The sequence below is a fragment of the Lathamus discolor genome, chromosome 6 (assembly GCF_037157495.1).
Source record: "Lathamus discolor isolate bLatDis1 chromosome 6, bLatDis1.hap1, whole genome shotgun sequence".
In the NCBI taxonomy this organism is placed as follows: Eukaryota; Metazoa; Chordata; class Aves; order Psittaciformes; family Psittacidae; genus Lathamus; species Lathamus discolor.
This window is the reverse complement of record NC_088889.1, coordinates 80,898,801-80,921,296: the sequence shown is the minus strand read 5'-3', so window position 1 is coordinate 80,921,296 and position 22,496 is coordinate 80,898,801. Positions and strand designations below refer to the sequence as shown.

The 22,496-nt window shown below is 44.3% G+C and overlaps 1 protein-coding gene across 8 annotated transcripts in view; it reads left to right on the top strand.

Annotated features, from left to right (window-relative positions):
- Nucleotides 1-21,513, top strand: part of SLX4 (SLX4 structure-specific endonuclease subunit) — a 31,983-nt gene extending 10,470 nt beyond the window's left edge. For all 8 annotated transcript variants that reach the window (XM_065684086.1, XM_065684082.1, XM_065684081.1 and 5 more), the window contains 13 exons: nucleotides 304-567; nucleotides 1,408-1,582; nucleotides 3,180-3,395; nucleotides 4,373-4,587; nucleotides 5,689-6,002; nucleotides 8,264-8,546; nucleotides 10,061-10,149; nucleotides 13,140-13,286; nucleotides 13,953-14,122; nucleotides 14,969-17,409; nucleotides 18,585-18,687; nucleotides 18,882-19,364; nucleotides 19,942-21,513. In XM_065684086.1, coding sequence (XP_065540158.1) covers nucleotides 304-567; nucleotides 1,408-1,582; nucleotides 3,180-3,395; nucleotides 4,373-4,587; nucleotides 5,689-6,002; nucleotides 8,264-8,546; nucleotides 10,061-10,149; nucleotides 13,140-13,286; nucleotides 13,953-14,122; nucleotides 14,969-17,409; nucleotides 18,585-18,687; nucleotides 18,882-19,364; nucleotides 19,942-20,275 — 5,234 coding nt within the window. In that variant the 3' untranslated portion in view covers nucleotides 20,276-21,513. The remainder of the gene's footprint in view (nucleotides 1-303; nucleotides 568-1,407; nucleotides 1,583-3,179; nucleotides 3,396-4,372; nucleotides 4,588-5,688; nucleotides 6,003-8,263; nucleotides 8,547-10,060; nucleotides 10,150-13,139; nucleotides 13,287-13,952; nucleotides 14,123-14,968; nucleotides 17,410-18,584; nucleotides 18,688-18,881; nucleotides 19,365-19,941) is intronic.
- Nucleotides 21,514-22,496: the final 983 nt, after the last annotated feature.

The following is a 22,496-nucleotide window of genomic DNA, read 5'->3' as shown; positions in this document are numbered from 1 at the left end:
ACTTGCTGATCACACTGCTTGTGATGTAGCCCAGCACATGGGATTTCTGGGCCTTCCTCTAAAAGGGATGTAGCAATATCTAAACTCCACTGTAGCACAGAAGCCTGGTACTGTTACTGTGGTTATCAAGTATAAACTCATGTAGCAGCAAAACGAATTGTTCACTTCTTCCTTTAAGAATGGTTGTTGCAAAACAGCCTGGCTTAGGCTGCTGTTGAGGAAAGCTTTCTAGCAGCTCTCTGGGCAGCTTGGCTTTGTATTCAAGATTGACTGGTAAAGCTCTGGTGCTTTCCCTCCCTATAGTAAATACTCTGCGTGGCTGTTCCCAGACTACGTTATCCTTCTGTCCTGCTACACAGCCAGGGACCTGCTCTTCACCCACCTCAAAGGTACCACCACTTGCAGGGTCGAAGATGCGGGTAGCAGAGTTGGTAGTGGAGAGAATGCAGCAGTTCAAGAGAGTGGCACCTGAGCAGCTAAAACACAGCACAGACAACGGTTTGCCAAAGTTTATAGCCAATGGAGATTTCCCTGATGAAAGCAAGGAGCAGAACCCACCAGAGGATGGTATGTTTCTCCTGTTAGCTCTGGTACATGCAGGAAGAGTGCTGTGGGCTGGTGAGCATGGTTGCATGAGAAGCAGTCCGGATTCCTGGGCTTTGTTCCCAGCCAGCCTAATGGCTCAGTGTGCAGCACTGAATAAATCACTCCAGACTGCTGAGAAATCTTGCTTTCTCTATTGTTAAAGGACTGTACAGACTTTTCTCCCAGCTCTTATCTGAGGCTGAATTGACCTCATTTTAGATTCCAGAGGGATAATTGTCTTCTTGGAAACAGGTTGAAATTCTAGCAGGATCAATGAACTTTGTCATCCTTCCCTTAGGACAGCATTAGGCAGCTGCTAGGTAAATATGACTTAGGTAGCCCCCATCTTTGGTAGATCTCCAAGCAGTCTGTAAGGTAATGCGTTCTATGCAGATGAACTGAATTCACAGCCATTTTCTCTTGTTTCATTCTTTATAAGTCAAGGCCCTGTTGATTCTGTGTGGACAATCTGCTGTATTTTAATATGTAATGTATAAGATGCCATGTTGTCCCCAGAAACTTTAGCCAAAACTTGCCCTTCACTTGGCTCTGACCTGTGATGTTCTGTGAACGAGTTGCCGCCTCCTGCCCTTTGGGTAATGCAGTCTTGTAGCATTCAAAGAGGACATTTTGTACATGTCCTTATGAGAGGTCATGTGTGAAGATGCAAGAGAAAAATTTTAATTAATTTTTATGTGTCTAGTATAATAAACTAGTAATGAACATTAGTTTAATAAACTAATAAAGAAGTACAACAGCTCCTTGCCTTTCATACAAGATTCTCATTTTTCTGTCTGAGATAGTCTCTCTTTTCTTTGCCAGATATCCACCATCTTCCCTCCATGGAACATGATGGTGCTCTGGCTTTGGCTCTTCAGCAGGAAACCAAAGAGGAAGCCCTGGCAAGCCTGGAAGATGCAGGCTTGTTTTTTTGTCAGATCTGCCAGAAGGATCTCTCAGCCATGAACACAAAGCGACGAGAGCAGCATGTTAACAGGTGAAAGACCAGCATGATGTGTCCTTTCCACGTGCTCTCCCCCTTAGCCTCACAGACTGCTCACTCAGTTTAGCCATTAAAGAACATGGTAGCAGGGGAATCTGCAGAGTGGCATTGACCTTTATGGCTTGAATTAACAAGTCATTTTGATCTCAAAGCAGAGGCTGATTGTTTTGCCCTCCAGGGCTTCTGCATGTGTGTTGTCAGGCCAGTGCTGCTTTCATTGGTAGTGTGGCAGAGGAGCTGCAATTGTGAATCAAAATTAATGAGGACCCACTGCTGCAGATTTGGAGATCTCCTGATTTCGGCCAACAAAGTAACGTTTGCTTTATTTTGTTAATTTTATAAGGACAGCTAGTCTGTCACTGTGTTTGCTGGGGGAAGGGTGATGCTATTTAGAAAAATGAGTAAATTGACATTAGTGCCCTAATTTAACAGTTTCCTTAGCGGTAAATATCAAGAACTGTTAATATATTATGTACAGATAGCTCTCTGTAAATTAAAAGTCTGTGCTCCTCTGTCGAGAGAGTATCAGAAATGGCACATTTGAATGATTGTAATTTCTTAATTTGAGCTCCTCCAGAAGCAAGAGGGATTTAATTTGTCCAATCCTACATCACATTATTAAGTGACTCACATTCATTAGGATTGTCCGCACCTGCAGCTTTAGAGGTGTTATTGCTGCTTGTGTCTTCAGATATTTACTGCTGCTTGAGAGGACAGAGGTTGTAAAACAGTGACAGTGTGTCAGAAGTGCCTTTTGGAAATTAAGTCTGCTTTCTGAACTGTTAAGCAGGTACGAGATTATAAAGTTATATTAGCAGTGGATTTTCTGATAGCAGGCTTTATCACAAGAGGTAAAGCTGTAGGTGGATAGATGCACTGGTGAACCAGTAGTCACCAGTCCTGGTACATCAGATGAACGGTCTCTTAACACAGCCCCGTGTGTGTAGGTGGTGTGTGTTATTACCTAATCAGGGAGTGAATTTTGTAATAGGCACTGCAGATCCAGGAGTTCACACCCTACATGTCTTTGGAGACATAGTTTTGGCCTACCAGAAATTCTTAGAAGTCCATCATCCTGCACTCCTGAGTGTTAATTTCAACTGCTCCCTTTTGTGTAACATAAAACACTGTCAAGTGAGATATCCTACTTGAAAACATTTGTGCTTTTGACACTGCATGTGGTCATGCCTACAGAAGTAGTGAGAAGGACAAGAAATCCTGTTTTGGGTGAGGAAGACTGATTTCTCTGATAGGTGATTCTTTTTTTAACAGTGGTTTGTAAGTTAGCTGGAATGTTAACATGAATGCAGAGAGAGGGATTAGGTGATGGACACATGATGAAGTTAGAGGGTTATTATCTGCACTTGCTTTGAGCACCATGTTTCTAATATGGCTCTGAGGCAATAATATCTATATAACTGTTACATGTTATATTCATCACAGTGGTGGGCATGTAATTCTTGTTTCTTCAAGGGATATTTCTAACTGTTACAAATATTGGAGATGATTGTGCTTCCTTTAATATGGTTTAAATCTTAGTGTGGACATTTTTTTGAAGTCTTCAGAGGTAAGTTTTACCATCCTCTCACAGGTGTCTGGATGAAATGGAAGAAGCACAGATGTCATCCTCCAGCAAACCACTGGTCCCTGAATGTCCCATCTGTGGGAAGCAGTTCCAAACCCCACAGAGCCGAGTCAGTCACCTGAAACGCTGTGCTGTTGAGATGGATGTGTCCCCTAAGATGCTGGTTCAGGCAGTGCAGTTGCAGGTTTCCACCCTTGGTGAGGCATCTCTTCAGTGTCCCAGGTAAACTAGTAAAAATAAAAGATGCTGGTTACTTTCTTTGGCCTTAGAAACACTGAACCTGTGCTCCTCAGGATGAATGGTAGAAGCAAGGCAGACTTCCACACTGGGTGGGCTCCAAGTTCAGAGAAGGTCAAGTAGAGTCATGACCCAGTACCACATAAGGAGAATGTGTTAGGTAGTTGGAGAAATCATCTTGCTTTCCGTTAGAAGTAGCCAGGTGGTGGGTGACTGTAAAAGTCAGCAGGCAGGAGCAACATGGGGAGTAAATGATCTTAGACTGGTTTGTCAGAATTGTTCTCTGTGAGGAGGTTATTGCAGTAAAGCTGAATGGTGTGTTTGAGCTTAAGCAAACCACACAGTGCAAGCATGCAGTCTCCTGAGTATCTGTCATGCCAATGCCTCAGCTATTTGGCTTGTGGCTATATTGGATATATGTGCTTTACACCCCAAGCCGAAGAGAAACAGACGTGATGTTTTGAGATGTGCTCAGTACAGAGCTGCATCTGCTCTCTTGGATTTGATCAGAATCAAATCCAAGAGCACGGCAAGTGGTGCCTGGCTGAATTTGTAGAAGGGCTCTTAAGTCCCTTTGTGCTGAGGAAAGGCCATTTCCAGTGGAAGCAGAAGAGTGGGAAAGCATTTTCTGGTGATCTTGGTTTTACCCTGCTTCAACTTGGTTTTTCTCCTTTGGTACAAAAAAAAACATTCAAGGTAAAAGATAGATGATGCTTGTTTCAGTGCTGTGAGCTTGTGCTTATCTGTTCAGAATAAGACTTTCTCTAGATTGCTTTTAAGTTCCATGGATGAGAAGAAATCCTTTGCTCACTCTAGGGAAGAAGGTACTGAATAGTTTTTCATTATCCTTGATATGGGAGTCTCTCTGATCAAGTAGAGCAGCTGGTCTGCAGTGCTCAGTATTTCTTGTCTTGGATCCAGCCACGTTAACTTGGGTTTCCTGCTGCATTCCTGTATTTCAGCAATCAACCAAGCAGGTCAAAGCGAAAAGGCTCCTCCAAAGAGGCCTCGAAGAACACGCATAAGAGGGCCAAAATGGAGACTAAGGATGAAGATTTTCTGGTTGCTATGGCAATGTCACGCTCTCTGTTGGAGCAAGAAAAGCAGGAACAAGCAAAATCAGTGATAAATGTGAAACCAGTGGCTGCTTTGCCTATCAAATGGAAGCCAGGATCAGGTATGTGTTAAAGTGAGTTAGCGTTAAAGGCTGTGTTAGTGGAGGAGGAACGTAACCCAGCCTGCCCTTGCTATATCTATGGGGCATAGGAGGGGTGACAGCCCTGTTTCTGTTTTATTTAAGCTGTCAGAGCGTCAACAATATGCAGTATCCACACGCAGTCAAGAAAGGCTGCAAGATTTCCATGGGTTTTAGTGAAATCCCTTAGGAATATAATGCTTTTTTTTTTTCAGTTTGTTTGGTTTGAATCTATGAAATATTTTTAAGATAAACAGTTTGTTTTTGTAAACCATGAAAGTGAAAAGAAATAACATTAAAAGATTGTTGTTATTTCTTCTGCAGTAGATTTTTTCCTATTCATCCTGCTACAACCTGGATTAATGCAGCTATTTCAGCCTTATCTCTTGTTTTCTTTCCATAATGGGCATATGTGTACACTACATGTATTGGCATGTGCTTTGCTGCTTCAGTGTGCAGAAAGGTGTAAAAAGGAAGACAATTGCTAGTGGAGAGTGCCAAGTGCTGCATATGAAGGAGAGACTTCACTTTTCATGACCCTGCTCAGGTCTCTTCCTGCCAATAAGTACTCCCAGCTGGATTTGGGGATGGGCATTAGCAAGGCAAAGGTAGTAAGACACAGGATTTCTGAACAAAGGCTGCTCATTGTTTGTGTGAGCTGTGGTTTGACATCATCAGTACGGAAGAACAGAGTCCTTCATGGATTTGTTGGTGGGTTTCTCTCCCTTTATTGCAAAGTGCTGGCATACAGGCACTGTGCCGTGAGGCTGGGAGGTAGACTGCATCACTATCAGTTGTTTTCCATAATGACCAGATTTTGTAGAGATTCGACAGCTCCCAGCAGTGTGAACAGTGGCAGCAGAGCAGTGTGAACAGGAGTCAGTCTTTTCTGGAGTTATTTCTTCTACAAGGATGATGTAAGGCTTCAGATTACCTGCAGTAATACAAAGAGCTGAATGCAGCTTCTAGCTGTCTTTTGGTCATCACTGACTACAGTGCTTAAAGGAGCTGCATGCTGAGCTCCTCTGTTTTCTGTGTTCAGCAGTTTATTTATTTGGGTTCTTCTTCCTTTTCTTTTTAAAGAGAAAAAACGGCGTAAAAGAGGCCCAACAGCACCTCCACCATTACTACTTCAGGACCCGGAGAAGGTCCACAAAAGGATCCAAGAGCGAGTGGCGATGCTGCTTGCAGAAGAGGTGGAATTCCCTCCCACGCCTCAGCTTCCCACTAGTAGGATTTTGGAGAACGAGTCTGGGAAAGCAACCTGGCTTTTGCCATTGTCTGAAGCCAAGGAGTGCTTTTTATGGAATATCAGTGCTCTGACAGGACATTATGACCCTGAATCATTCTACACTGCTGCATTAACCCCTCCAATTGTACCTTGGAAACCTGTGCAGGTGGGATACTCTTTTGTCTTTGTTCTGATGTTTGTGTGCCCTAGTTCACTTGCCCTCTAACCCTTCTGTTTCCTCATTTGGTATTTAAACATAGAATCATAGAATAGTTCGGGTTGGAAAGGACCTTAAGATCATTGAGTTCCACCCCCCCTGCCATGGACAGGGACACCTCACACTAAACCGTATCACCCAAGCCTCTGTCCAACCTGGCCTTGAACACCGCCAGGAATGGAGCATTCACAGCTTCCTTGGGCAGCCCATTCCAGTGCCTCACCACCCTTACAGTAAAGAACTTCTTCCTTATATCCAATCTAAACTTCCCCTGTTTTAAGTTTTACCCCATTACCCCTTGTTCCTATCACTACAGTCCCTAATGAAGAGTCCATCCCCAGCATCCCTATAGGCCCCCTTCAGATACTGTAAGGCTGCTATGAGGTCTCCACGCAGCCTTCTCTTCAGACTAAACAGCCCCAACTTTCTCAGCCTGTCTTCATATGGGAGGTGCTCCAGTCCCCTGATCATCCTCAGGGCCCTCCTCTGGACTCATTCCAACAGTTCCATGCTCTTTTTATGTTGAAGACACCAGAACTGCACACAATACTACAAATTGGGTCTTACAAGAGCAGAATAGAGGGGCAGGATCACCTCCTTTGACCTGCTGGTCACGCTGCTTTTGATGCAGCCCAGGATACGGTTGGCTTTCTGGGCTGTGAGTGCACACTGAAGCCGGCTCATGTTCATTTTCTCATCGACCAACACCCCCAGGTCCTCCACAGGGCTGCTCTGAATCTCTTCTCTGCCCAACCTTTAGCTGTGCCTGGGATTGCTCTGACCCAGGTGTAGGACCTTGCACTTGGCATGGTTAAACTTGATAAGATTGGCATCAGCCCACCTTATAAGTGATGTGTGATCCCTTGCCTCTGCATACTCAGTGCTTGTGCCTTGTTGTCCCCTGGTCTTGCACAGTAAGGTTTTATGATCCTGAACTTTGATTTCTGTTTTGGAGAGGCGACTGAAGCTGAGGTTACCGTGTTATTCTCTGAGTTTTCAGAAAATAGAACTGATGGTAATGGAGAGTACTGAGTAAAGGGATCTCATCCTGCACATTTTGCCACTAGTTTCTCAATGTTTACAGCAGCCTGATCCTTGTTTTCCTTCTTGGCACTTTTCTCAGATAAATTCTAGTGTGAGCTTTATTGGTGTGCAGCACTCAGCAGTAATCTGGGTGAAAAGTTTAAACTGAAGACTGGTATTGGTGTTGTACAGAGAAGAAGGTGGGAGCTCCTAGGGTTGTAAAATGGAACATTTGCACGTAATGTTTCTTTGTGCATCCCACTGCTCTTGGTGCATATGAGCTTTGATCCAGTTCTCAGTTCCACTGTTTTGTTCGTTCTCACCTAGATCACCCTCCTCTTTCAGTGCTCTGTATTTTTGTTAGAAGTGCCTACAAAAATAGACAAAGCTCTTTTAGTCTCTGATCTTATCACATACTTGCTTTCCAAGAAGGATATCTCTTCTCTTTCTTCCCTCATTATTTCCTTGAAGAATTATTTGGTGCTTCTGTTCAAAAACAACTGTGCATATATAGGGGCTTTATTTAATACTTCTGCCCTAGTCAAAGCCTTTTGTTCAAGCCAAAAACTGCCAGAGAAGTTTAAAAATAAAAAGAAAGCAAGCCTTTAGGATCATGGCAAGAGTGTGTTTTCCCTCTTGATTCTTTCCACTCAGAGAAATGGCTAAACCATTTTTACCTAGAAATAAACAAACAAAACTATTTTTATTGGGAAACAGAGACCAAACCTGGAAAATATCAGGTGAAGTTTTGATTTAGTTACATGTAACTGCAAAACCATTTCAGAACTCAGAACAGAAGCACCTGGAGAGCTTCAGCTGTGACTGTTGCCAGCTCTCCAGCTATAATGAAATATTTAGGTGTTGGAGTGGAAGCATTTCCACCATCTTTTCTAGCCCTGCTTGGCAACTGCCTGCACAGACATGCTCCTGGAGAAAACCACCTTTTCTGCATTTTCTGTTGTAGTTTCTTTTCTTCTTTTCAGAGCTGTCTTATCTCTGGAGAGTCCTTCATAAAACGGCAGAGGGTTTGTGCCTCAGAAGCCCCTGTACCTGGAGAATGCTCTGTAATCCTTTATTAGATGTTTCAAAAGCATGAAGTAGAGTTTGTACTCTAAGCTCTGCAAATGCAGATACATAAAATGAGACCTAATGTAATGGCATCTTTTTTTCCTTTCTCTTTTGATCAGAATCATAAGCCTAAGACCCTTCTGCCATCAGTGGGATCTGATCAGCCAAAAGTATCCCAGCAAATTCAGCCTGAACTCAGTTCTCAGGAGCCCACTTGCACAGAGGCTGGAGGCCAAACTTCTTATGAATTCAGGTCAGGCTCTGAAGGAGATGTGCAGTTTTTATCTCTCAGCCAGAAGGATGGGCAAATCCTGCAGGACCTCGTTGACTTGGCCACAGAAGGACTTACGCTTACTCAGTGGAACCTTGATGCTGGCCACGTACAGGAAGCAGAGCAACCAGGTAAGTTCTGGCAGCTTTGCCAGCCTTGTCCCTGGTCCCTCAGCTACACAGAGCCAGACTTAACACCATACTAAGTTAGGAGAGCCATGACAGCACCCACAGGACGTTGATGTTGATCCAAGAGGTGATATTGTGGGGGCGACATTTTTCTGCAGTAAGCCTTAGACACAATCAAGCTGACATTTCTGAAATTATTCCTAAGTCCCAGCATTTGAAAGAACTCCTGGACAGCAGATACTAAGCTTTATTTTAAAATTCCCTTAAAGATATCAAAATACTTTCCACCAGGATGGAGCTTGGACATGTTCAACAGCTGGGACAAAATCCTCATCCTTGCTTTTTGGGCACCGTTATGTGCACTGTCTTGTCAGGTCCTGAGGCAATTGTATGAGAGAGATGTGCAAGAGGGATGGTTTTTTGTTGGTACATCAATTACACAAACCTGAAGTTTATCTGTACCTCTACAGGGTTGAAAAAATACAACGCCTAGAATTTCTCTATGGGTAGCTCTCTGATGTCCCCAGTCACAGTTGCATGTGGCACACAACTGTGCGTTTCAAAGTCAATGTTATCCCTTAAAATGGCCTGGGTTTTCACCAGAATCATGGAATCACAGACTGGTTTGAGTTGGAAGGGACCTTAAAGCTCATCCAGTTCCAACCTCCTGTCATAGACAGGGACACCTTCCATTAGACCAAGTTGCTCCAAACCTCATCCAACCTGGCCTTGACCACTTCCATGGATAAGGCAGCCAAAGCTTCTCTGGGTAACCTGTGGCAGCACCTCGCAACCCCTCACAGGAAAGAACTTCTTCCTTATATCTAATCTAAATCTCCCCTCTGTTTAAAGCCATTCCCCTTTGTCCTGTTGGTACAGCCCTTGTAAAAAGTCCCTCTCCAGCTTTCTTGTTGGCACTTTCAGGCACCGGAAGCAGCTGTAAGGTCTCCCTGGACCCACCAGAGCCCATTTCAGAAGTCATGAATTCTTGTTGTTGCTCTGCACTCTGTTCTATGCATTGTGTAGAATACCACAGAGCTCAGGCTGTGGAAAACTGTTATCAGTGTCTGCCTCTGAGCACTAGAGCCCACAGCAGTTTTCTAGGTTGAAATGTGGATCCAAGATACATTCTGCCTATCTGCTGGGATGAAACTGTGGCATGTCTCATCCTGCTCTGTGTTGTAGTTTTTTCCCAATGAAGGGAAACTGAGATGTGAAAGCTGGAAAACACGTTGTACTCTGGTTCCTCCACCTGGATGATTATGGCACACACAGATCTGCAGTAGGTTGGTGCAGCTCATGGCTGAATGGTACTCAGGTACTCACAGCCTGTCATAGCCCTGAGCCAAACCCTCCAGCAAAGGCAAAAGGGAAAGGATGAGCCTTCAACTCAGTCAGTCAGGTTACAACAGCTCTCTAGGGAGCTGTCGTGGCAGGGATCCTGTTAGGAGTCCTTACATCACTCTGTTTCACAGAGAAGTTGTATGTGATTTGTGATGTGTATTTTCTTCTTTGAGGAAAAGAAATTACTTCCAGTGATATTCCACATAGCGGCTTCGTGCCCCCATCCAAAGAGAAGAGCCTTCTGACGAGCAGCTGTAAAAAGGTAAGGATAACTCTTTTTTTTTCCCTGCTATTTTGTAATTGTTTATCACTGTAAAAAAGAAGCTGTTGCATTTGTGCAATTCAGAGAAGTATGGAGTATTTCCCACTTGTTTCCATAGAAACAAAGAGGTGCTTAAGGTTCACAGCTACCCAGGAATCATCATAGGCACAGGTCGGATCAGCACACGTGGGTGTTACTTCATTGATGCCCACAAGCAGGCATGTGGATTTTCCAGTACTTGTCCTACCCGATGAGAGAGGTGATTTAGAATGGCCAAACTATGCATAGTTTATATAAAGAGAATCAGGTTAAAGTGTTATGTTGCTGCACTATTTGGGGGTAGGAACTAGGGATACAGCTGCACATTGCTAAGCAGGACTTTGCTTTAATGCCCAGGCTGTCCAAGAGCATTGGTTGCAGCCCAGGAGAGACAGAGCTTCCCAGTGCTTCCTCCAGGCTCACACACCTACTCTGTGTGGTTCTGAATGGAGCTCTTCCTCCTCCATCACCTTCCTCTCCATGCACTGCTTTGCAATGGGAGAGAGAATTCTTGTGAGGACTGGCTGATTTGCACTACATTTTGCCATCTGGCCTAAAAGCCTGATAGATCATGTGGAATGCTGTGAGGTCCATGGAAAATGAGCATTTTTTTGCTGCTAATACGAGTTTTTAAAAGGTTTGGTATAGAAAATACTCAATTGTGTGAACACATATCAGAGGAACTAGCTTGAAAATCAGTGTGTTCTCTGTGGTGACTAAGCGAAGAATACAGGCTACTAAGCCACAGATAATGTGTTTATCAAGCTAGTAGCATTCTGTGGATCACACCTTGCCCCAGATGCACCAGTGGATATGTAATCCCCAATGGATGTCTAATCAGTTTTCAATTGAAGTGCATATAAAACCAAATTAACTAATTTTCTTACCAAGGTCATCCATTTTATCTGGTGCAACTTACCTTTGGTTTGATAACAAATAATCATGCCATGAGAGCTGGAGCTTTTGGTGCTGGGTATATTTGGATGCCCTGAGAACATGCTTTCATATTGTGCTTACAGAATTAAAATACTTTTTGAAGGAGACAGTTCTCTGAGGTGGGAATCAGTATTAAACCTGAGCATCCCAGAGATTCTAGGTATTCCTTGGGGGTATTTAAAAAAAAGGTATGGGCAGGAAAAAAAAAAAGTCTTATTTTATAATTTTCTGAGTCTGTTAAGCCAGAGGCCTTTAGCAGAAATACAGAAACTGATACTGTTGCTGAAACTCAGTTGCTACCAGTAAAACCAGTATGATCATTTTGTTTTCAGATTTATTTTGATTCCATGATAGTTTTCCTGAGCAAGTGAAGTACTGCTGAAGAGTTGAACTGCCAGTGGGAGAGATTTGTGCTTTATATGAGCACAGAGTGTAACCAAGTAGAGCAAACCATTGCATTGGTAGCATATCCTCCCGCCCATGCTTAAGACCCTTGTCACATCTGTGTAGTCCAGTCTGGCAGGCCGCCTCAGTAGGAGAGAGTGTTCTTTTGTGTTCACTGTCTTCAGAGAATGGTGCAGCCAGGAGGGTTGTAGCCTTATTTAATTTCCCCATTCTTGATTCGTAATTTTAGCATCGACAAGAAAGCCATTCTGGGCTTGCTGCCTGGAACGTAGCATCAGGAGTCTGTGTTTGCTGGCTTCCTGAGGTACTATCTTGCAGGTATCCTACCTGCCAAGAATAAGAAACCAAGAAATACCAGATTAGTTTCCAGACTGAGCTTCCTGTCTTCCCCTTGGAGAGCAGTCCACACCACTACCACGGCATGCAGAGTCTTCTCTAGCCCACCTATGAAGAAGTGTTCTGGTGCATGCTGCTGTTTTGGTGCTAATTAGTGTTGGCTGCCTGCAAGCACATGCTGGAGCGAGTAGAAAGGCTGGGTTTCCACAGTCCACTGCGAATGTAGAAACCTGCTAATAAAATAAAGAGCTGTGTTGTTCCAGGTGGAACAGCATCCCATGCAGATGTTCACTGGAATAAAATTTACAGTTCCTCAACTCTGCAGTGGGCTTGGAAAGCACAGGGACAATGATCAGTGTGCTAGTTATAAACTGGTTTCTACTTACAGTCTGACAGCCTCTCAGCTGTGAGCTGAGGGTGTTTCACAGTTGTCTGAAGCACTGACCACCTCTAGAGCCACAACACTTGCCTAGAGGAATCTGAGTCTTTAGGAGATTGCCTGGGGTGGGTTCATACTGGGAGCAGCTCCAGAGCAGAACCAGAGCATTTATCGTTGCTTTCTTTGGCAGCATACCCCAGGCCTGAGCTTTCCAGTCACAGGTAGAACAATCAACCAGCCCTCCCCAAAATCCCAGGAAGAGGTTCTGGAATTATAATAGACATTATGTGTCTTATTTTTTATAATTTAGTGGAATTTTCAAAAGGGGTTTTAGGACCATGCACATAAATTCCTTTGAACTAGACACCTGCACTGGTTTTGTTCTATGTGGTCCCCTTGTTGCAGAGCTGCTCTTCTCAGCTGTAGTTGACAGACAGTGAATGAGAGAAGAAAGGCTCATTACCCCATGCCTGAGTCATCCCCTTTCTCTTTATTCTAATTATAGCACCTTGAGTTCAAGTCCATCAAAGTATTACAGTTTCCTAAAAATGTGGTGGAAAGCAGTAGATCAAGAGTCTAGGCAGTGGCTAGACCACATCAGGATACGGTGTGGTGAAGATCTGAGGGTGATAATGTGCCCTTTCTTCATAATTGCCAGATTGTGGAAAAAGTGGAGGAAAACAAAGCCAGAAATGTCTGTTAGTCTTTGCTTGTTTGTTCTGTGGAAGACCTGAAGTTGATAATACTGATGATCATCTCCAGGAGGCAAAGGCAATGTATCCAGACTGGGATCTACAGTATAGCAGTGCTGATAAACTAGGTTATTCCCTTGTTTTTCAGGGAAATGTTTGACAGCTGTAACATAACTTCTGTCTGTGTTCTTTCTGTGTTCTAGTCCTCCCTCAGGTTGCTGGCTGAAGATTTTGGTGCAATGATCAACAACCCACACTTAAGTGATGTCCAGTTCCAAGTGGACTGTGGGGAAGTCCTTTACGCCCACATGTTTGTGTTATATGCGCGATGTCCACAGGTCATTCAAGTTGTAAGTACTGCTAATGTACTTTCCTCCTCTGCTTCAGGAAAGCTGAGACTGCCCACACCTACAATCGGTTAATAAGACAGAATCAGCACAGAGCACTGCTGGACCTAACAGCAAGTGCCTTGGGACCTGCAGTGGTTTTTCAGCTTAGGAAACCAGAATCTTGACCAAGTAGTGGAAAATGTGGTACTTTATCTGAGGACACTATGGGGAGGCAAGGATGGAGGAAGCTTCCTAAGTGATTTTTGCCCTGTCTCTTTTCCTGTGGGACACCAGAACTTGAGTTTTGGCAGTGCATCAACGGTAGGTAAATTCAAAATGGATCAGAAGAAGCTTGCTTGTAAAGAAGCGGATAACACTGGAAATTGTGTTCTGAGAAGTAATTTGATTCCAAAACTAACTGGAGAACTTTTAAGACCATCTTTTGTATGTGTAACTAAAAGGAGTAGTTAAACTTCATGGAAGCCAACAGCTGTAGAATAAGGAGGGAAACGTCCTGTTCTATATGAAGCTCTGCATAACTGGTCATCTTAGCTTTCCTCTGAGGCGTAAGATACTGGTCTCAGGGTAAGACTTTGGCAAATGAAAGGAGTTAAGCTGATAGGAACAAGAACGTTGGTGTTGCTGTTCCTTTACTAGAAAATGGACTTTGCTTTCCTCTCACCCCAGGTTCACAGCCAAGGGTTCTTAGTGGAGGAGGATGGGAACGCACAGACACGCCGTGTACTGCTGAGTGACGTGACAGCAGAGGCAGTGTCTGCATTCCTGCGGTACCTTTATGCTGCTGATGCTGACATCCCTGCTGGGGTGCTGCCCCAGGTGCACACTCTGGCTGCCAGGTTTGTGCCATGAGCATGTTTTGGATTCCCTTGTGCTTTCAGCCACACAGACCCCAATTTTACAGCTCTCAGTACAGTTTTAGTAGTTTACAAATTCCATAATCTACAAATTCCAAGATCCTCTGCTTACATCTTAAATGAAACTCGCACACAAGAACAACCTACCCACATCTTTTCCACAAGTCTCTCTTCAGGGTGTACCTGTGTGAGATATTCTATGTTCAGTATATGCTTAGCAGACTTTTTGCCAGGAGTTTTGTCTCAAGGTGTTTATTGACAGCCAATGATGAGCGTATCTTCTTATATGGGATTCCCAAAGCATTGCACTAGCAATTAACTTAACCTGAACAACACTTGCAGAGCATATTGGATGCTTAGAACTCCAATGTTCAGTGTCAGCCATGCTCTCAGTCACAATCCTAGGCATGTGCTAAGTAAAGAGCTTGAAATGGGAGCAGTTGCCGAGATACAGGGAGGGAAATGGTTTGGTCTTGCCAAAATGTATGTGCAGAACTGCACTGTTACTCCTAAAAGCCATGAAGCTTGCATGTGACAGACATTATCCAGCCCCAGCCATTCCCTGGGGCTCTCACCAGTGTGAATGGCAGAAGGAGTTTAGTGTAGTCATGTACCTGTTTAGCCTCAAACATAAAAAAGGAAGAGCAAGCCTGATGCTTTCTTGTGAGTGACACTTGCAATTTCAGGAGTATACTGGATCTTGTATATCTTGGGAAAACAGCATCCTCAGGCAATTTCTTTACAAGGCTCACAAAAGTAATCAGGCAGCCAAATGGTGAAGTAATACTGAAGGAGGAAAATACTAACATTACTATTATATCCTTGTAGGTTTGGTGTGAGGGAACTGATGGCAAAGTGCGAAAGCAACACTGGAGAGAGTCAGGTGTCTTATGGAGTGGATTCAGAAGACAATCTTATCTCTGTGACGGATGTCAAAGATTGTGAGGACAGAGCTGAGAACTTCCAAGACCTCTTGAAGTCGATGTGGGTGGGTGAAGATGAGGAAGAAGTAGCTATGCTGAACCCTGAATGCCAGAAGGAAGATGGGGTGGGTGAACAGGAGCTGGAGGAAATCTATGAGTTTGCTGCAACTCAGAGGAAAATGGTTCAAGGTGAAATAGAGGGGAGTGAGGGAACAGACTGCAGCATCTGCAGTGATACTGAGGCAACCCAGGCTACAAATCAGCAAATTAAGGAGGAAGAGGTAAAGAGATCTAAATATGCTTTAATAAGCAACAGGTTCAAAGATTTGAGGGATGACAATGATGTGGAAAAATCTAAATGTGACTCGTCTGCACAGGAAGAGAAAATGCAGGATATAAATAAATGCAAGAGGATGAATGATCTACAGACCACTTTTGTGCGTCACCACAGTGAACCTCAAAAATGGGACATAGCATCCCATGGTGCCAAAACTAATGAAGGAGAGACTGTTAAGCGATGTGAAGGTGTGAAGGATAACAAGTCATCTCAGGTCTCACATGACAGGGCAGATCACTGTGAAAAACAGTTACCAAGTTTCAGCAATGATACTAATAGAAATGAAAGTTATGGACACTTGTTTTCTCAGGGAAGTTACTGTGAGCCTTCTCCATTGAAAGAAATTATCAAAGAATCAGGGAAGGCTCCTAGTGAAAAACATGCTGATGATTCATTTCTGTACAGCAAATCACAAAAAGATCTCTCTCCACATAGGAACAGTTTTTGTGGGAGTCCTCTTCCCAAACCTTATGTGCCCCTTTTTCCCGCTGTTGGCTCTTCACCTGCATCTCCAAAATCGGAGAGAAGGTTTGCCAGTGAGCATGTGTCAACAGCAAAGCAAAACAAAGAGGAAAAGTCATTCCCATCTGATGAAATAAGCTTTCAGAAAGCCAGCGAGCTGGATACTGCATCAAGAAACAAGAACATAATTTCTCCAGCAGAGCTTCCCCACATTGATTTAAACAAGGATACGTATGTCCCACTGTTGTCATCACTTATCATCCGAACTCAGGATGCTGCAGCTCAGGGGAACAAGGAAAGTGATGTTATTGTTTTATCTTCTGATGATGAAATGGAATTACAGCAAGACAAGAAGTGGCCAGAGTCAGGCTTTGCTCTAAAGAAAATGGAAATCTCTGGACAACTGAAATGTTCAAATGTAGAACAAGGTCCTGAGATAGCAAAATCTGAACAGAACTCATCAGTCACTGAAACAGAGCAAAGATCACCCCAGGTCTCACGTGGCATTACAGATACGGTGCATATAAGCAATGATGTAAAGATGTCCATCAGATTGTCTCCCAGCAGACAAGTAGATGCTTGTATGGAGAGCAAATGGAGTCCAAACCTGAGCCCTGAAAAGAGGCTCCATCATGAAATGTCTTCAGGTACAGACAGCTCCTGGCTAGTGCCAGGCACACCGGTTCTGAGCAAAAGCAGAAACTTCTCAACACAGACTCAGGTCACGGGTATTAATTCTTTAAAAAGTCCAGGATCTAAACTCAGCACAAAGAACTTCGCAGCAGGTAACAGTAACCATGAAATGACTGGAAATTCAATAAAAGTTCATGAAACAACATTGTCAGACAAACATTTGCCTATGAAGAACAGAGTCAGCGAAAGGAGCCCTTCCAGCAGCCCAACTGTGGAATCATTTTCCATTCACTCCCCCCCAGTTTATCCAGAGGATCCAGTTCTGCTCTCCCCTAGCCACACTGCCATAAAAAGCAAATGTGCCAAGATTTCATCTTTATCCAAACCTGTGCCTCAATGCCATGAGCAGTCATTGGAAGATAAAACAAATACCAGTGTGGTTGAGGTAGAGGATAATGAAAAGGAGATAAGTCTGCCATCTTTGAGCAGCAGTGTCTTGCTTTGTGATGAGCCCCCAGTCCCCACTGATGATTGCTGGCATGTTGAGTATGTGTCACCAGTCAGAGGTAACAGCCAGGACTCCAGCCAGGTCAGCCATGCAAAGACCAGCACCACCAGCAGCCCCAGAGCTGGCTCTTGGCATGAGCAGTGGGAGAGCCCAGCCCATGTGCAGGAAATTAAAGGCAGTACCCCCCTTCAAGGAAGTCCTGTTGGCAGAACAGCTTTTTTCTGTCTTGAAAAGAGTCCTATTGAGGCATGTTCATCCGTGGGCAAGAGACCATGTTACTTGAACTCCAAAATCTGGGATGACTGGAACAAAGATGAAGAAGATGGATTTCCAGAGATGCTTCCTCTGTCTCAGAGGTTGTCAGCTGCAGCACGTGCACATCAGACAGATGCTGTAAAGACTCCTGGTGAGGGCCTGTATTGATACTAGATTTATTGGACTAGGTTAAATTGTTTTAATTTTAAGTGATCATTTCACCTGTGGTTTGCTTGGTATATTGAAAGGCTCTTTTGGCTTTATGTTCTGAAGTAATTGTCAGGGCCAGGCATAAAAAAGGTGCAGTGTCTTCTGATGTGGGAGAGATCGTATATCTAAACATGGGATTCCTGGAGCATAGCCACTTGTATTTCATTCACACTGGTTCTGTGATAGCAGTGGTACTCCTTGGAGAAGCTACGGGTACCTGGAGTTAAAAACCTTGCCAAAACAGAATGAAAATCCAGCCTTCAGCTTGCATGACAGTGGATATTTGCTCCCAGGAGCAGTGGTTGCTATGTGCAGTCTTGCTTTTCATGCAGTCATGAAGCGATGCTTGTGCTAATGTACATAAGGACATGAGGTAAGCAGCACAGTGGTGCAGGCACAGAGGGTTGGTGGCGTGGGTGCCTGTCCCTGTGTGTGCACACTTCCCTGCAAAGCTCTGCAATGTACTGTTCTCTCCTGCTGCCTTCTCTTTTTTGGTTCTGGGCCCCTGCAACAGACTTTTGCATGCCGCACACGTATCCTTGTGTGATTCCTTCCATCTGAGACCAGATCTCATCATATCTAATGAAATAATTCATTAAGCCATACAAAGTGATTAGTTTAACGTGTATTTAGAATATGACGTGAGACTGTGCTTCACAGTATCAGTAAATTAATGTCATTAAATCAGTATCTAACGCAGGAGCCCAGAAGCTTGACTTGCTCAGTTTCTTCTGCATCAAGTTCCTGTTACGAAATTTCCTTTCTGGGAGAAAAACCACTTTACTTAATTCAGTAAACATGTTTTTTTAACTGCCTTGTGAACATTGCCTGTTCTAACAAAGCCCTGTATGGGCTCCATATTCAGACGTGGCATATATATTAATCTGGTTTCTGATTTAAAGGCAATAAAAGCCAAGTATCTCAGTTTAGAAAATAAGAAATGTTGACCGTTCTGTCCAGTATGAAGCTGAGTAATAATTAAAACATCTTGTAGGAAAGTTATGCTACTTAAGCACTTATATGATACTAGAATATCTGCCATTAAAAGGGAAGACACCAGCTGTTTTAAGTCCTTTCTGTACTGACTCTGATCATGGTAATTTCATTGTGCTACAGAACCTTCCTGTCAGGAGAATGACAAGTCTCCCAGCACTCCAGTGACACCAATGCCAGCTTACTCCATGATGGAGACCCCCCAGCTGAAGAAGGAGTTGAGCAGGTAAGCATTACCTCTATGAGCAGAAACTCACTGGCAAATAGTGTGAAAGAAAGTGGAAGTGAAACCTGGGGAAGCTCCAGGTAGCAGTTTTTGAGGTCACAGTCATACTTTGTCAGATGGACCACTGGATCTTCTAGCCTGAGCTATGACGGTGGGAGGTGAGCATTATTTTAACCTAACCTTCCAACTTTCAGATTTGGAGTTCGTGCTCTGCCAAAGCGCCAGATGGTGTTGAAGCTGAAAGAGATATTCCAGTATACTCACCAGGACGTGGACTCTGACTTTGAGGATGAAATCCCATCTTCCCAGCCTCCCCTGCAGAAGTCCCCAGCCAAATGTTCCAGGCAGTCAAAGGCAGACCGGGCAGGAGATAGAAAGCATGCCAGTGCCTCGAGGACTGTGGGCAAAAGGAAGCAGGTTGCTACGGCTTCTTCAGTGCTTGCAGTGCAGAGGGCTGATGATGACCTTGTTGGATCCCATGAAACAGGCTGTGCAGCACCCACGGAGGGGACTAAAATGACACATCACCCAGAAGGAGATAAAGAGCAGAAAAAGTCATCTGAATCTCCAGAGAGATGGTCTCTGGCAGCTGATGGTGAGGAACCAATGTTCTCAGCATCTCAGGAGTCCACAGTTTCTTCGTTGGATGGTAGCGACATCTCCTTTGGTTCACAGAGGTAAGGCAGCAAAACAGCAGTCAGTGGTGCAGGACAGATGAGCTAGGAATGTGGCCTACAATGGCGCTGGTGTGTTATTTGAAGGTCAACACAGTCCTACAAAAGAAACAGGCTTTGAGTTTTTAGGCTAATTCCTAGTTCTCAGAACACAGAAGTGCTTGTGGCTGCATGTGGGCAAGGCCCAAATCTGGCATGCATGGTCTCCACAGGTTAGAGTGACAAGGAGCCCTCTGTGTTGACTGAAAACCTGCAGCTAGAGCACAAGGAGAGGATGGCACATCACTGCTTGAGAGGCTGCTGCAGTACGGCAGCAGTAGGTGCTATGGATGTGGAGCAAGGAATGCCAGATGGCTCCAGGGCTGGGTGAGCAGGACCAGCACTGTCGTGGCTGGGACGGGCTGGTCTGCAGAGCATGTGCCATGTTCTTCACTCGTCTTGTGGGTGCTGGCACTGGAGAATCTCTGATGCTATAGAGAGTAGCCACAGGGGTTAGCCATCAGGGGTTTGGGGAGCTCTGGTCCTGTTCTTGATGGCCTGTTCTTTCCTTGCTCTCTGGTCTATATGATCTTGCTTTTAGTTCTTTCATGAATGGATTTGAAGCCTGTGCTTTTCAGTCTGAGGAGGACGAAGAGGAATTTACAGCATCTCAGGCAGCAGCTCGGGAAGAAGAAAAGATGGAGGCAGTAAGGTGCTATATCCGCTCAAACACAGCCCTTTACAACAAGATTCTGTTCTATGAGCCGGTTGAGCTGGCTGATTTGTACACAGAGCTCAAACAGAACGGAATTAAAATTTCCAAGGCAAAGCTGCTAGACTTTTTAGATGCTCACTGTATCACATTTACCACGGCTGGAGCCCGGAAAGAGATGGAAAAGAAAAAGAATAAAAAAAGACGGAGGAGACGATACTGAATGGAGCCCATTTCTCCGTCCTGAAAATCTTCTCCGTGGAGCCTTCTCGACGAGCTGGAACCACTGCTCCCGGCTGGAGCTGGCGGCGGTGCTGTGATCGGCGGGTGCCCTGCTCCTCCTGGTGGCCTGCTCTCGAATGACATGCTGCGGAGTGGATCTGAATGGAGCTCGCTGTCCAGGCCCTCTGCCCCCAACTGCACAAACTCCCCCAGTCTGTCCTGCCTTCAGCACACAGCTTGTCTGGAGCCTCTTTTTTCCTCCGATTTTCCTCCTGTGCCTTTTGTTTTCTCTCCATTTTTCTAATAGGATTTACGTCCCCAACTTTTCTTCATGTTGGTGCTTCTAGGGGTAGGTGCTTCCCACAGTGACACCTGCCAGGACCTTTTCCCTGGCGCTGGGCTGTGAAACACTTCACACTTCAAGTTCCAGTACTGAGTAGAATAACCCAGCTGCAATAAATAAGTCTCCTTTACCCTGTGTAAAGCACTGAGTGGTTATACCCCTGTGACTTCCATCTTTGTTTCTTCAGCATGTGATTTGCACTACTGATTGTTAAGGCAGGGAGCACTGTGGGGATACAATGCCTTCCTTCAGCCTTAGTTCAATTCTCAATCTCTGGTAAAACTCCTACATCTGTGTTTCTTAAATGGATGTGAAACAGTAGAGGTGTTTTTCTAGTCTCCGTGATGGCTCCCAAAAGCAGCCTCAGACACCAGATGTCATGTGAAAGTGCCTTAAAGTCAAACACTCAGTCATGTGTTTTCCCTTACCTGTTGGATCCATGTTAAAGATACCTTCTACTTAATTTCTGAGTGCCATTTACCTTGTCAGCCTAGCTCTGTCCTCCACAAAAATGTTTTTAAGACAGTATTATAATGGCCACTGGATCGGTTCATAAATTCTTACACCGTGATCTAAACCTAATTCTCTGATCAGTGTCATTTCCAAAGTGGACTGGTCTTAGGCTGTAAACTGTCTGGGATGCTTGGGGAAGTCTTGGACCCTAAACTGTCATCTTTTATGTATTTATTATCACAGCATCTTCTGACTTTTGTCGTTCTGGCAGTTCTGAGTCTGCAGAGTCTTACTGAACAAAATGGACTCAACACTTCAAAATAAGAAGCTGGATTTCTAGAAGTATTTATATATTTGGAACATGTCAATATTTTTATTTTTTATACCATATATCTTTGAGTTTATTTGATTTGTATGACATACAATAAACAATGTGTAAGGTACTAATGATAAATTATAAGTAATGTCTTATGACAGGTCGGGGTTGCATTCCAAGCAGCAACACTGGGTCTAGTGGAGAGCAGTAGAGTCTGCACCTGTACTAACTGAAACCCCAGGCAGAGAACTGGAGGGAGAGGAGTTGACATGGGCACCCTGCAGGAAGGAGAGGTGGGAGAGATCAGTCAGGGAGAGAGCCCAGTTCATGTAGGCTGTGAAGCCCCAAGGTAAGAGAGACCTGGGGAAAAGGGTGGTGTCTGCTGGGAGGATGGGCTGTGGGAAGGGTCGTGTCTGGTCTGGCCTGAGAGGGAGGCCTCCTGGTGGAGGAGAAAGCGATGGCCACTGATGAACCTCTTCTCTGTCAGGTCTATGGCAGGTACAGTGTGTGTGTGGGGGACCTCCTAGCAAAGCCTTCTGCCACAGGTGGTGAATTGTCAGGAATTTGGGATAGTTTTCTTGCCTGGCTTTCACATGACTTTTCCTCACCCAACTTCTTGTGCAGGAGCCGACTTTTTTATGTGAAAAGCACAAGGCTTGCCTTAAGTGGCATTCTAGTAAATGTTGTTACCCTCAGCGTACCGTGTATTTCTCTCTCAAGTACACACTTCATCCCTGAAAAAAATTCAGTCCTACTCACCAGTCTTAATACGGGAAAATAAGTAAGATCCCTTCCCAGCTGTTTTACTCTCTTTTAGATACGACTTACATTTACAATCAAAGCTTTTGTAATCAATTATTACATCTTCAGTTAGTGCGGTGTCACAGTTCAGTGGATGTGATTTACAGTCGTTCAAATAACACTCTGTCATAAAAAACTGTTTAGTATGTTATGAAAAAACGGTGAATTTTATTCACTGAAAGTGTCTCCATCCTCCTGTCTTTGTCATCCTTTAAGCTTGCACCAGCGCAGTCTCTGCCTAATGCATAAAGATGGCTTCAATACAGCATCTGTGCTGTCAGGTATGGAGGTAACTGCTTTGCGGGGGCT